The sequence below is a fragment of the Dromiciops gliroides genome, chromosome 5, assembly GCF_019393635.1.
Source record: "Dromiciops gliroides isolate mDroGli1 chromosome 5, mDroGli1.pri, whole genome shotgun sequence".
In the NCBI taxonomy this organism is placed as follows: Eukaryota; Metazoa; Chordata; class Mammalia; order Microbiotheria; family Microbiotheriidae; genus Dromiciops; species Dromiciops gliroides.
Genome location: NC_057865.1, coordinates 91,177,757 through 91,190,643, shown reverse-complemented (window position 1 = coordinate 91,190,643; position 12,887 = coordinate 91,177,757). Strand labels below are relative to the sequence as shown.

General features: G+C 41.5%; 1 protein-coding gene across 9 annotated transcripts in view; it reads right to left on the bottom strand.

The window, feature by feature from the left end:
- Window positions 1–11,423, bottom strand: part of KMT2C (lysine methyltransferase 2C) — a 272,195-nt gene extending 260,772 nt beyond the window's left edge. For all 9 annotated transcript variants that reach the window (XM_043966872.1, XM_043966877.1, XM_043966874.1 and 6 more), the window contains exon 1: window positions 11,245–11,423. In XM_043966872.1, the coding sequence (XP_043822807.1) occupies window positions 11,245–11,423 (179 nt within the window). The remainder of the gene's footprint in view (window positions 1–11,244) is intronic.
- Between the last annotated feature and the right edge of the window lie 1,464 nt (window positions 11,424–12,887).

Sequence of the window (12,887 nt, the reverse complement as noted above, 5' to 3'; positions counted from 1 at the left end):
CTTGGCCTCAACTCCATGGAAGAATATGCAACCTGGTGTCTACCTCCCCTCCCCCCACTTCCAACTTCCTCAAATTTGTTATCTTCCCCCTTTAGATTGTAAACTCCTTAAGGGCAGAAACTCTCTCTTATTTGTATCCTCAGGACTTAATACATATAAAGCTTAATAAATCTTTACTGAATTGAATATAAAAGGTAGCTATTATCATCATCAGGAAACTAAAGGGTTTTACATCATCTTTCCTAATAAAGGGCTTTCAAAAACCTAGATTGTTAAAAGTGATAAGAATGCTCCTGAATTTTGTCCATCGGATCCATGAAATTTGTCATAGCCACTCTACAAACAAATTGGAATTTTTTCACTATGACTTTAGTCAACCAGTTTACCACATGAATTAGTCTACATAGAAGCAAGAGGACCACTGCAAATGGCTAGGATGGTGGTTGTCCTTTGTGCTCAGAAGGACCAAAATGACACCACCATGTTAAAGTGAAGGTACAATCTTCTTTCAGGCTGTGACTGATCAGACCAATGAGCTCAAAAGGCTCTACCATAGGTCAGACACAAATAGTCTATAGGAACATTTAGAATGGAGATGTCTCTAAATTTGCACATCTTTTAAACCACTGCAGTTCTACTTTGTTCTTTGATGCTGGTACACCATGCTAGGTGGTCCTGTGCCAGCATCTCCCATGTCTCACAATCAATTCCAAAGTTCTTCAGAAAAACCCTGAATGTATCCTTGTGTCACTTCTGACTTCCATGTGAGCACTTACAATGTGTGAGTTCTCCATAAAATAAAATAGTCTTTCAGGCAATCGTACCATTGGCATTTGAACAACATGGCCAGGCCATCAGAGTTGCACTCTCTGCAGTAGAGTGAGAATGCTTGGCAGTTCAGCTCAAGAAAGGATTTCAGTGTCCAGTACCTTATCTCATCAAGTGATCTGCAAATATTCCTAAGACAATTCAAATGGAAGCAATTATTCAGTTTCCTGGCATGGTGCTGGTAATATTGTCCAGGTTTTTTACAGGTATACAAACATGAGGTCAAAACAATGGCTCTGTAGATCTTAGGTCTGGCTAGGAATCTAAATACCCCTTCTCTCCCACATGTTCCTTCAATCCAGGTGTAAACCTCATCATCCTTGCAACGTATACTGCCAAGATAAGTGAACTTATCCACAGCATTCAACATTACTCCATTTGCTGCACCTGGTGGTTCCATGTATGGATGGTGTGGTGTTGCTGGTAGAGAACCCGGGTTTTCTTGTCGTTAACTGTCAGGCCAAAATTAGTACAAGCAGCAGAGAATGGATCCATATTCTGTGGCATCTCTGCCTCAGAGGCTATGCTGAATGCACAACTATCTAGGAACATAAAGTCACGAACCAACTCAGCTTCCACTTCGGTTTTGACTTGTAGCCTGTTCAAGTTAAATAATTTACCAAGTGTGGTAGCTGACCCTGATGCTATTTTCATCCCCATTGAAGTTGTCCAACAACATCGCTGAAAACAACATGCTAAAAAGCATGGGAGAAGGTACACAGTCCCATTCACTCTATTAGTGACTGGAAAAACAGAAGAGCATCATCCATTATCCAGAACCTATGCAAGGCATGCCATCATGAACATGACATACAATCCTTCTCCAGACAACCAAATTTTGTCATAATCTTCCACAAGCCCTCACAACTAATGTTATCAAAGAAAGACCTTGGTCAGATAGATCAACGTATATTATATACAGACCTCTGTTCCTCTGACATTTCTCCTAGAGATGTCAAGCAGCAACACCGTATCAACAGTTCCTCAGAGCCCTTTTTGAAGCCATGCTGACTCTCAGGCAGATGACCATCTTGCAGGTGAAGAATCAGCCTATTAAGGACTGTGGCAAGAATATTGCTGGTAGGGGGCAGCTAAGTGGCGCAGTGGATAGATCACCAGCCCTGAAGTCAGGAGGACCGGAGTTCAAATCCAGCCTCAGACACTTGACACTGGCTGTGTAACCCTGGGCAAGTAACTTAACCCTCACTGCCTCAAACACAAACCAAAAAAAAAGAAAAAAGAATATTGCTGGTAATGACAGAGAGAGATCTAACATCCCTTCCACTGTTACAGGACAACCTGTTTCCTTTTCCATTTCATTTTCCTTTAGATGAAATCATGGGTCCTGCTTAAAGAGGTCTGCACTCTGCAACAATGCCAGCAACACTTTTATAGGACAGCTATATAATAGGCAAGAACATTATTCAAACAACTTCTAAAATAAAACTGAGTATTCTATTTCTTCCAGGAAATGACATCTCTTGTTTTGCAATAAAAAATATATAATTCATTCAGCTGACATGTCTTTTTATTCCCGCCCCCCTTTATTTAGGGACATCCATGTATAAAGCATTTGGTTTGGTTTTAGTTGCTGTTTCCTTTATTTATCATGTACACTGATCCTGATGAGAAATTAGGGTCTCAGAGAGGTGACTAATTATTTTTGCCCAAGGTTGCTGCACTGTTAAGCAGTAGATAGAATTGGACTAGATCCCAGGTCTTCAGACAAAAACTCCAGCACTTTCCACAAAACCATAGTTATTCCTCTCTAGCTACTGAACAATTTGACAGTCCAAAAAAAAAACACTACACAGAATAAAAAAACCAAGGCTCTGATCCAGCTGAACTACCTTGGACCCCCAAAAAAGTCAAACTCCCTGCAATCAGTTTTCTCATGTGTAAAATGGGGGGGGGGGGGGAACCGGGAGAGGGAAGAAGCTGGACTGGATGATGTCCTTAAGGTTCTTTACAAATCTACATCTGTGACCCTATATCAACTTGCTATGATTCTGTCCACTTTCTCTTTGAGAGATCTCCCCAATTTCAGGGTTGAAACTATGACCTCTTCATGGACAACACCCCCCCAAATCAAATCATCTCTGATTTCTCTCCTAGACCCCAATGCTTTGATAGAAATTTCTCTTCTAATATATATGCCTTCATCTCAAAATCAGCAGGTTTAACACAATTTTTCTCCTATCATTCATCTTGCCTTGTCAATTAGCTTTCCTGTCTGACTTCTATGCTTCTGTTAATAGGACCATTATTCCTGGTCAGAACTAAGAATCTTGGCATGCTTGATTCTTTCTCCTTCACCTCCATCTTCAGTAAAGTCAACAAGTACAAGAATCAGCCTTAGAAACTAGTTTAGTAGAATACTATCACTTGTTTTGCCATTAAAGGACTTAATAAAGTCTAAATCTGACTTTGGAAACTTAATAGCCATGTGACCTTAGGCAAAGTCACTTAAACTGTTTGCCAAAGTTTCCTCAACTGTAAAATTCAGACTGTAATAGCAACTTAGCATGGCTCTGAAGACAAAGTAATATTTGCAAAAGCATTTAACATTGTGCCTGACATCTAGTAGCCACATATAAATGCTATTATTATTAAATTTCCAACCTTGAAAATTTGACCCTTTCCCTTTCACAGCCAATCTCCAAAGAAAAGTAATTGACAATCATTACTTCTTTTTTCCCTTCTTACTCATTTTTCTATCTCTTCCAATGTGGTTTCTATTCCCATATCTCAAATCAAATTGCTCTCTTTCAAAGTTGCCCATGACCTTTTACTAAATCCAATGACCTTTCCTAGTCCTCATCCTATTTGGACATTCTGGAACTTTAGATGCTGTTGATCACAGCCCTTTGGCTTTTCTATTTCATTCACTGTTAGACTTTTGCGACATACTTCTCTTCTTACTGGTTTCATCTTTTCTCAGTCTCCCTTTCTCATCATTAATTTCCTAGTCCTCAAGTATGTTTGTTCCCCCAAGGTTCTATTCTGGACCTTCAACATCTTTTCTTTTTAATCTCATCAGTTCCCATAGGTTTAATTTTTATCTGTATACAGATAACACCCATATCTATATATCCAGCTCTAAATCTCTCCCAAATGCCAGTTCTATACCTGCAAGTGATTGCTGGAAATGTCCACTTGCATATTTCACAGAATACATATCCACAATGGCAATTATCTCCCCACATCAACCCCCAACTCATTCTTCTTCCAAAATACCGTCTTTCTGCATAGGATACTACCTTCCACTATAACATTTCCATAGTCAAAAGCCTGCCCAGAAATAAAATATCTATATACATATATACATGTTCCCATGATGTGGTGGGAAAAACACTATACTTGAAATGGAAAGGTCAGAGTTTTAAGTCACTATTCTGTTACTATACAACCACCACACCAAGCTACTTTACTTCTGAATAGCAGTTTCTTCATCATGAAATGATGGGAGCAAACAAGATAATCTGCAAGAGCTCTTCTAGCTCCAACAGATAAGTATCCCATGAATGCATATCACCTAAACTCCTGCTCTCTGGCCCCATAGTCCCCCTTTTTTGAAGACATCACAATTCTGTCACCATGGTTCGTACCCTAGTATTCTTTGACTATTTCTGTACTTACTTTGCCACTCTAGTTCATATCATCATTAAACCTAGAGTATTTTAATAGTTTCCAAATTTGTTCCCTTGTTTTCAGTCTCTCCCTTCCCCAGTAGTGTTTATTTCCCTTCCCCCCATTATCAAAAGGCCAAAATACATCCAGCAGCTGCCTCATCTTCCCTCCCCCCCAAAAAACAAACAAACCCATGTTCAGCTTTAACCTTTGTTTAAAAAAAAAAAAGGCAAGAAACCTTTTCAAGGTTCCCTATTGCTTTCAGAACAAGACAACTCCTCAACCTAACCTTTAAGTCTCTCTGTAGTTTGATTCAATCTATTTTTCTAAATATTTCTTTTTATGCCACTTCAAGCACTTCATGTTCAAAAAAAGATGGACTAAGTGAGCAGCTAGGTGGGGCAGGCAGTGGAGAAAGCATGGCCATGGATACAGGAGGACCTGAGTTCAAATCCGGCCTCAGACACTTGACACTTACTAGCTGTGTGACCCTGGGCAAGTGGGGGGGGGGGGAGCCCGCAAGACAATGGACTCAACTCCTACTTCCAACCATTTACACAAGTTTGCTTTTTTGTTGGGTTTTTTTTTTTTTCGTGAGGCAATGGGGGTTAAGTGTCTTAGTCCGAATTTGAACTCAGGTCCTCCTGACTCCAGGGCCAGTGCTCTATCCACTGTGCCATCTAGCTGCCCCCATTTACACAAGTTTTTATCATACCTCAAATATACCTTTTCACTTGTGCCTCAAAATCCTTGTCCTTTAAGGATCATTTTAATTGTGAGAATTATCTGTGAAGTCTTTTGATTTGTTTTGGGTTTTTTTGTGGGGCTATGGGGGTTAAGTGACTTGCCCAGGGTCACACAGCTAGTCAAGTGTCTAAGGCCAGATTTGAACTCAGGTACTCCTGAATCCAGGGCCGGTGCTTTATCCACTATGCCACCTAGCTGCCCCCTGTGAAGTCTTACACAATTCTCATCTTCCCTAACTATAGTGGTTTCTCCCTCCAAATTGAATAACTATTTTTGTATTTTTTTATGCAACTGTATTTACTTATGCACCACCTAACCCAGTGGCCCTGTATACATCAGGCATTTTACATTTGAACTAAACAATTCATAGTATCCAAATACTTATCCTAAAAAAATTTTTTAACTACATATGGTCTTAAAAATTACTACCAATTTACACCACAACCACCCACCCATCTACATGCATATTCGTCACTGACAATGACTGGCTGAAGTCAATATATCCCGAGTACCCTGGAGAAGACTAACACCATCAGAAGCAAAAACAGCTACAAAGTCAAATAGAAATAGCGTTCTTACCCTTATCCTTCAAGTGCCTTGAAAATCTTAGGAGAGATAAGACTTTATTGCTGTTAATTTTCTGCTATTTCTTTAACATACTTCAAATAAGTAGACTAATATTACTAACAACTAATTACTACTCATTCTCTCCCCTATCTAAAATCTGTCACCTCCAAAAGCATGTCTGATTCTGCTCTCCCACACTAGCAAGACCACCATAAAGCCAGACGACATGTTATCATGTAAGAAAAGTGCTTTACAGAACTCTAAAGCACCATGTAAATGTTAACTGCCATTATTATTTCACTCCATAGGTTTTGCATTAATGCTGCCAAGAAATCCTAGTAGGCAGCATGGCAGAACTAAAATAATAGAGGAAAATAAGACGCCAAAGAAGAGCTATAGGGAGGCACCTAAAACCCATTCTTTGCAGGGATAGAGTAAATTGGATATCAATACCCATACTTTCAGACTTTTGCAATATGTTTAGTTTTGCTGAAATGTTTTTTCTTTTTCTCCTACTTATTTTTGCTTAATAGTATGACTCTCTTGAAGATTCAAAGATATTCTGGGAAACAAGTATTATAAAAACATAAGATATCAATAAAGTTTTAATAATTAAATTTAAAAAAACAGGGGAAGGGAAGAAGCAAAGTAAAATAAAGAAAAAGGAGATTAAAATGATTGGGGGGGGAATAAAGAGAAAGAACAAAAGATACAGAAAAAGAAATGTGGAATTTTAAAGATGTCTACCTCTGTCCCATTAAAACCAGTCATCAAATTCAGTCCAAAGCCCTGATCAATGAAGGACCATTGGATTGGGGAAGAAGGAATGAATAGCACCTGCAGTTTTTGGTTAACTAAAATCTGGTCTTAGAAAGAAAGCTTTAAAGAATCTAGGAGGCACACAAGATAGAATGCTAATAGAAGTCCTTAGTTCAAAATCCTAGCTCAGACACTCACTAATGTATGGGATCCTGGGCAAGTCACAATCTTGGTCTATCTCAATTTCATCGTTTGTAAAATAGGGATAATAGCAAGTACCTCCCAAGGTTGTTTATCAAGTGCTATGAAGCCTGAAAGCCTTTAAGTAGCAGTAAAAAAAAAAATTTTAAACCTCCTTTGAGTAATAACTATGAGTTGCATTTTTAATAGATTTGAACTATCCTGGACACAGGAAATTTGACCAAGGCCTGTGGTTTAATTTATAATTTTAAAGAGGGTAAACAAGTAGCACTGTCCTGTCTCTGCTCCAAATTCTGTCTTCTGGCCTGATACCCTGGAAACTACCAATCCTGACAGTAAAGCATAAAACTAAAAAAACCTAAGATGACATTTTTTTCCTGTACAAAAATTCCCTATACTAAAAATAGATAATATAAAATGAAAAGAACCAATATAGAGGAAAAAGAAACAAGCAGTGACATCATGTTTGAAATAGAAGGGGGAAAAGCCCCAATTGCTAATGAATGAAATCAAGCATCTGGATAAAGAAAAGCTTTTGGAATTTTGCAATTCCAATTTTATTTGAAAGATGAAATTACAATTTTTCTAGTCTTTATTCCAATTTTGAGCTGGTCTGCTATTATACACTATCCCAAAATATTTCATACCAAGAGTTTTTCTAACCAAATTGGAACATAGATTACATATTTTACATAATTATATTTAACAAGACACATAAATAGCTAAGCACAGAGATAAAAGAGCAAACTACCATAAAATCAGTTTTTTAAAAAAGCACAAAGGAAAAATCTCACCTTCTCAAGAGCTGCTTTTCAACAGTGTCAGGTTCATCATGATATCAATTTTCCAAAGTTTTCATTTACTTTGAAAAATACTTTAGTTACCAAAAAAGCTACTTGAAGGTGCCTTCTCATGAAATATAGGTGGAGTTTTTGTATTCCCTGAGCAATAAATGATAGTAATGATGACCAGTGACATCTTTGCTACCACCATAAATATCATAATGGTGCAGTACAATTTCCCCTTTTTCTCTTCATTTTCAGATACAAGGGAGCCACACTCACCAAGTAAAACACTCAGTCTTTGAATGGTATTATTACAAGTCAGTTCCTAAGTTATTTTCTACAGCAGTAATACTCCTCAAGGTGGTTCTCTAATAGCAAGGATTCTCTTGCCACATGATAAAAATGCTTCAGGGTATGAGCAGGTCATGTATAAAGGTCAGGGGAAGTTCCTCACCATTTCTCAAAACAACTTTATTAGCTTGGTAGATATTGTGGAATTGTCCTCCTCACCCAACTAATTTAGTGGCATAAAATTTAGACTGTGGACTCCTCAGTGACATTTTATTTTTTTTAAAAAAGGCTCCCTTACTGTTAACTGAGAGGAAAAAAAATACAACTTTCAAACAGATCCCTTTGTCCAGTATTAGTATTAGTGGTCCTGGCACTTCTTAACCAATATTTGTACTTGCATCAGTATCAACTACTCCAGGTTTCCATACTAATTAATCTGAATTACTAACTAGTATATTTAAAATGCAGACAAAATAAGCTTTTGCTATTCCACGTGAAATCTCAACAAGGTAAGCCTAATTTCACTACACTTTTTAAAAAATTCTGTCCTAAGACTAATAGCCTAATTCAAAGTCCTTGACTATAATAAGCATAATTTGACACAATTATAGTTAATACCATACCAGCAATTAGATTGCCTGGGGATTTTTAAAAAATGGTATCTAGCAAAAAAAAAAAAAACAACAACTAAATAGCTAATGGGAGAAAAATAAGTGCTGAAAGCATTTCTTTATTGGCTTTGAATCCATGAGGAAAAAATAAGCACACCCCAACCCCCAAAAGGTTTTTATTTTTTACCAATAGAGTTAAAGTTAATATCAGACTTTAGAGAAATTTCATTTTAAATGAAAAATGTTTCATAATGAGGTATTTTCAGTTTTAATATTTTAGAAGATTTTTATCCCATTACATCTTACTAATTTATTTTTTAATAGTTTAGATATTATTTCACAAGACCAAGACTTTTTAGCTATTAAAGGTCTAATTCATATTTCTAACAGTTAGTTTCACTTTCAAGGTCCTACCTAATGACATCTCTCCTGGCTGGGTTCTTACTGAAGGAAAACACAACTAAAAATCAAACATACAAACAAGAACAAAAACCTTAGTACTACAGAATTTTTGTATTGGTTTCCATTCACAGGAATTAGGTTTTGATCCTGCTTCAAGACCAAGGGTTACTACTTCAAACTAAAACAACAACAACAACAAACCAACTCCACTACTCAAAAGAAAAAATGTAATACTCATAGGATATTAGAATCACTTACACAAAGCTTCATCTTTTTGAGCTAAAGAGCACGTTGTAGCCAAATATTGTTATCCTGAAAGTTTAAAAAAAAAAATCACAGTCTCATTCATTCTTGACTGAGAAACACAGTACTGGTTTACAAATAGAATATGAATTTCCTTTCAGTGTGAAAATTTTTCAAAATGTTTTGAAGTTTTATACCAGTAGAATATAAATGTTGTAGGGTTTTCTCAACTGTGTCCAGAACACATTCTAAACCCTTTTTCTAACATTTTTTTCTTCTTTCACAAAAAATTATTTAGAAATTAAAGATAAATGATGGTGAATGTCTTTAATCATTTTATCTAGTTAATTTACAAGATGTTTTAATGTAATATGCTCATTTCAGTACAGATTACCTTAAATAAGTTGAGTAAAAATATTAGGTTAGCTGTATTAATGTTAAGAATGTTTAGAAAGACATCTAAATAACTGTACCCATCAGAATTAATATCCAATAATATGACCAATATACATTTAGAAAGAAAAAAAAGTCATGAGTTTAAGATCCTAATATGGTACTCAATCCATGTACCTTTCAAAATACAAAAGAGTAAAAAGTAAATTTTTCAACAGGGTAAACCCACTTTTAAAAGCGTGCTACCTTACCCTACTTTAAATTATTTCATTAAAAGGCTAAGTGTAACAGCAACTAAAATGGTACCGGGTATGTTATATTACAGAATGTCTGATGCTAGAAAACTTTCCTTATTTTTGTCTAGAAAATTAAATGATCGTTTGAAATATACATAATTTCCCTCCTCATTACTGAGATGCAACTTGGTGATGAGTATTGATGCAATCAATCAATAAGCATTTATTAAGTGCTTACTACATGGCTTGCCATTTTAGATACAAATAACAAATTAAACAAAAACCTAACAAGATTTAAAAAAAAAGGAGCCCATACAGTCAAAGGTTATGCCATATCATGCTATGCCATCCAATAACATCATCTTCTACATTAAAATAAAAAGCTAGCATGTAGAAAATAGTATGATATCTAACTAAAACAGGTAACAATACCTGGACATTCAGTAGTCTTCCTAATTCTCCCCACCAAGCTCAAGTCACCACAGCATAGAAGAGGAGTAATTAGAAGAACAGCTCTCATTTAGTTCATGGAACTTTTATTAACAAGTGTTGTCAATGAATTCCTAACTTAAAAGAAGGGTCATAATACCTGACAAAGACCCTCAAAGCAGAATTTTATAGCTATCTACTAATAGGCAGTCTGTATTAACAGTTTATGTAACGAAAAACAACAAAAAATTCCTGGTCCACTAACACTTAAATGTCTATGTATTTCAATACTAATTTAGTTAAACATCACATCTGTACTACGTCAACAATGATTCTCCCCCCACCTTATTTGTATGTTACAGCAAAAATGTGGCACTACGTTTCACCCTGAAATTCTATGAGTATATGGAAGAAGGGGGGTAAGAAAGTAGAGATAAAGCGACTTCCTATAAATGTAAAAATTGGCAAAAGGCAGTTCTAAGAATCAGAGAGGGAGGGAAAGAGTTAGAAAAATCAATACTTAACAAAGCCAAACATCCCCCGAAGCTTTCAGTCCCTCTTACCCACCAACGAGTGCCACGAGGACCACCTCGCTAAGACATTTTGACAGCCAGGAGTTTCCTGAAGGTGTACTGCTCTGCGGTTTAAAACAAATTATGCAATGACACTGCCTGGACTTTTGTGATCGTGTTGGTTTCAACCAATGTTCAGTTAGGCCGAGATACCTTAAAAAAGAAGCTTCCCCAAGAAAAGTCCTAAGAAAACAGAGCCCAGAAATCAAAACTGCAGAAGGCAAGTGTCCTGACGAAAGGAGGGGACACAACTAGGGGCCTTATTTGGCAGAGAAAGGTGCACAGTGTTCCAGAGTGGGGGGTGGGGAATAAGAAAAAAAATAAGTTTAAAATCAGGAAGGGGGGGGTATGGGGGGGGTTGATTAAGACATTAAGCGAATCTCTCCCCACCCCCACTTCCCCCGAGAGGGCGAGGGCGGGGGAGGCAGGGAGGGGGTGCCTCGGAGGGGGATGGGGCGGGGTAGCCAGGGGCCCGGTGTGTCGAGTGACAGCTCGGGTCCCCGAGCTCAGGACTGGCAGCCTGCCTACCTCCCTCACCCCCTCAACTTACTTCTTTCTGGCTCTCTGGAAAGGGGAAGCGCCATCTTTGCGAGGCCGGCCCCGAGGTCTTTTGTCTGCGGCTGCGGGGCTCGGGGCCGCCGGGGCTCCGGGCTCCTCAGGGGGCGGCGGCGGCGGCGGCGGCGGCGGCGGCTGGGGCTGCTCCCCGCTCTTGTCCTCTTCCGACGACATCCTAGTCACCAGGAAAGACACATGGATCCTCCTCGTCGTCGTCCTGCTGCTGCTGCTGTTGCTACTGGGGGGCTCCTCCCGCCGCCGCCGCCGCCTCGGCTGCTCCTGCGACTCCTCCTCGGCTCAGCCTCTCGCATTTCCCGCAGCCCCGAGCGCGGCGGCGGCGGCGGCGGCGGCAGCAGCAGGTACCAAGAGAGGAGGCAACATGGAGCGAGCGAGCGAGCGACCCAGCGACCCACACGCGCGCGCGCGCACACACACTCACTCACACACACAGAGACACACTCACGCCCGGAGGCCCCGAGGAGGGGACGGAGCCGAGCGTGGGGAGGGGGGAGGGCGGAGGGAGGGGGGAGCGGTGAGAACAGACAGGGCAACCCCAGCAAAGCGCTGGAGCGGGGCCGGCCCGAGGAGGAGGCGGGGGCTGGGGGGAGGAGGAGGAGGGGCGGGCGGCCCAGGCAGTCCCCACAGCGCCCCCCCACCCCGGAGCCTCACGGGGGAGGCTGGGGTAGGTAGGGGCGGAGGCGCCCGCCCGGAAGGGGCGGCTGGCTCCGGGGCGGCTACAGCGGCCGCCCGGGGGACTCCCTCCCTCCCTCTCTCTCTACTTCCCCGACCTCAGTCCCCGTTCGTTCGTCCGTCCGTCCGTCCGTCGGTCCCAGCCTCCCTCCCTCCCTCCCTCGCACCGCCGCCGCCTCTCCGCGGCCGGAGCACCGACGGAGCCGCGAGGACCCGGCAGAGACGCGGCGAAGTTTTGACAGCTGCTGCTCCAGGGGTGGTGGAGCTGGTGCCGGCGGGGGCTGGCGGGTCCCGGCCCCCGCTCCTGCCTCTCTATCCCCCTGGCTGGGTTTGGGGTCTCTCTGTTGTTGTTGTTGTTTTACTATCGCTCCCCCGCTTTCCCGGAGCAAAGGAGGAAGTTTGACTGGGTGTGCGTGCGTGTGTGTTACACGGGGCTGTAGCGCAATGGCTGCTCCGCTGGCTAACCCCGAAGGCGACACAGCCCTCTCCAACTCTCACACACACCAACCCGTACACACACACATACACACACACCACCTCCTCTACTCCCCTCGCTCTTTCGTTCCCTCCCCCACTCCCCTCCAACTCCCCAGGGCCCCCTTCTCCCCGCGGCGGCCCCCTCCCCCCCTTCCCGGCGCCCACCGCCGCCACTCACAGTGCTCCCTCCGCGCCTGCGCCACTCCCCCTCCTCCCTCTGACGCGACGCGGCCGCCACTGACCTCACCCGCTCCCTCCCTCCCTCTCTTCAACCTCCTCCCCCGCCCCCTCCGCCCCCGCCCCCCACCCTTCTCTCACCCCCCCCCCCCACACCCTTCTCTCTCTCTCTCTCTCTCTCCCTCTCCCTCCCTCTCTCTCCCTCTCCTGACGAAGCGGCGGAGGCTGCAGCTGCGACTCCGACTCCGGCTTTGGAGAAAGCCAAGCTGCGGATTCCACTACCGGGATCTGGAT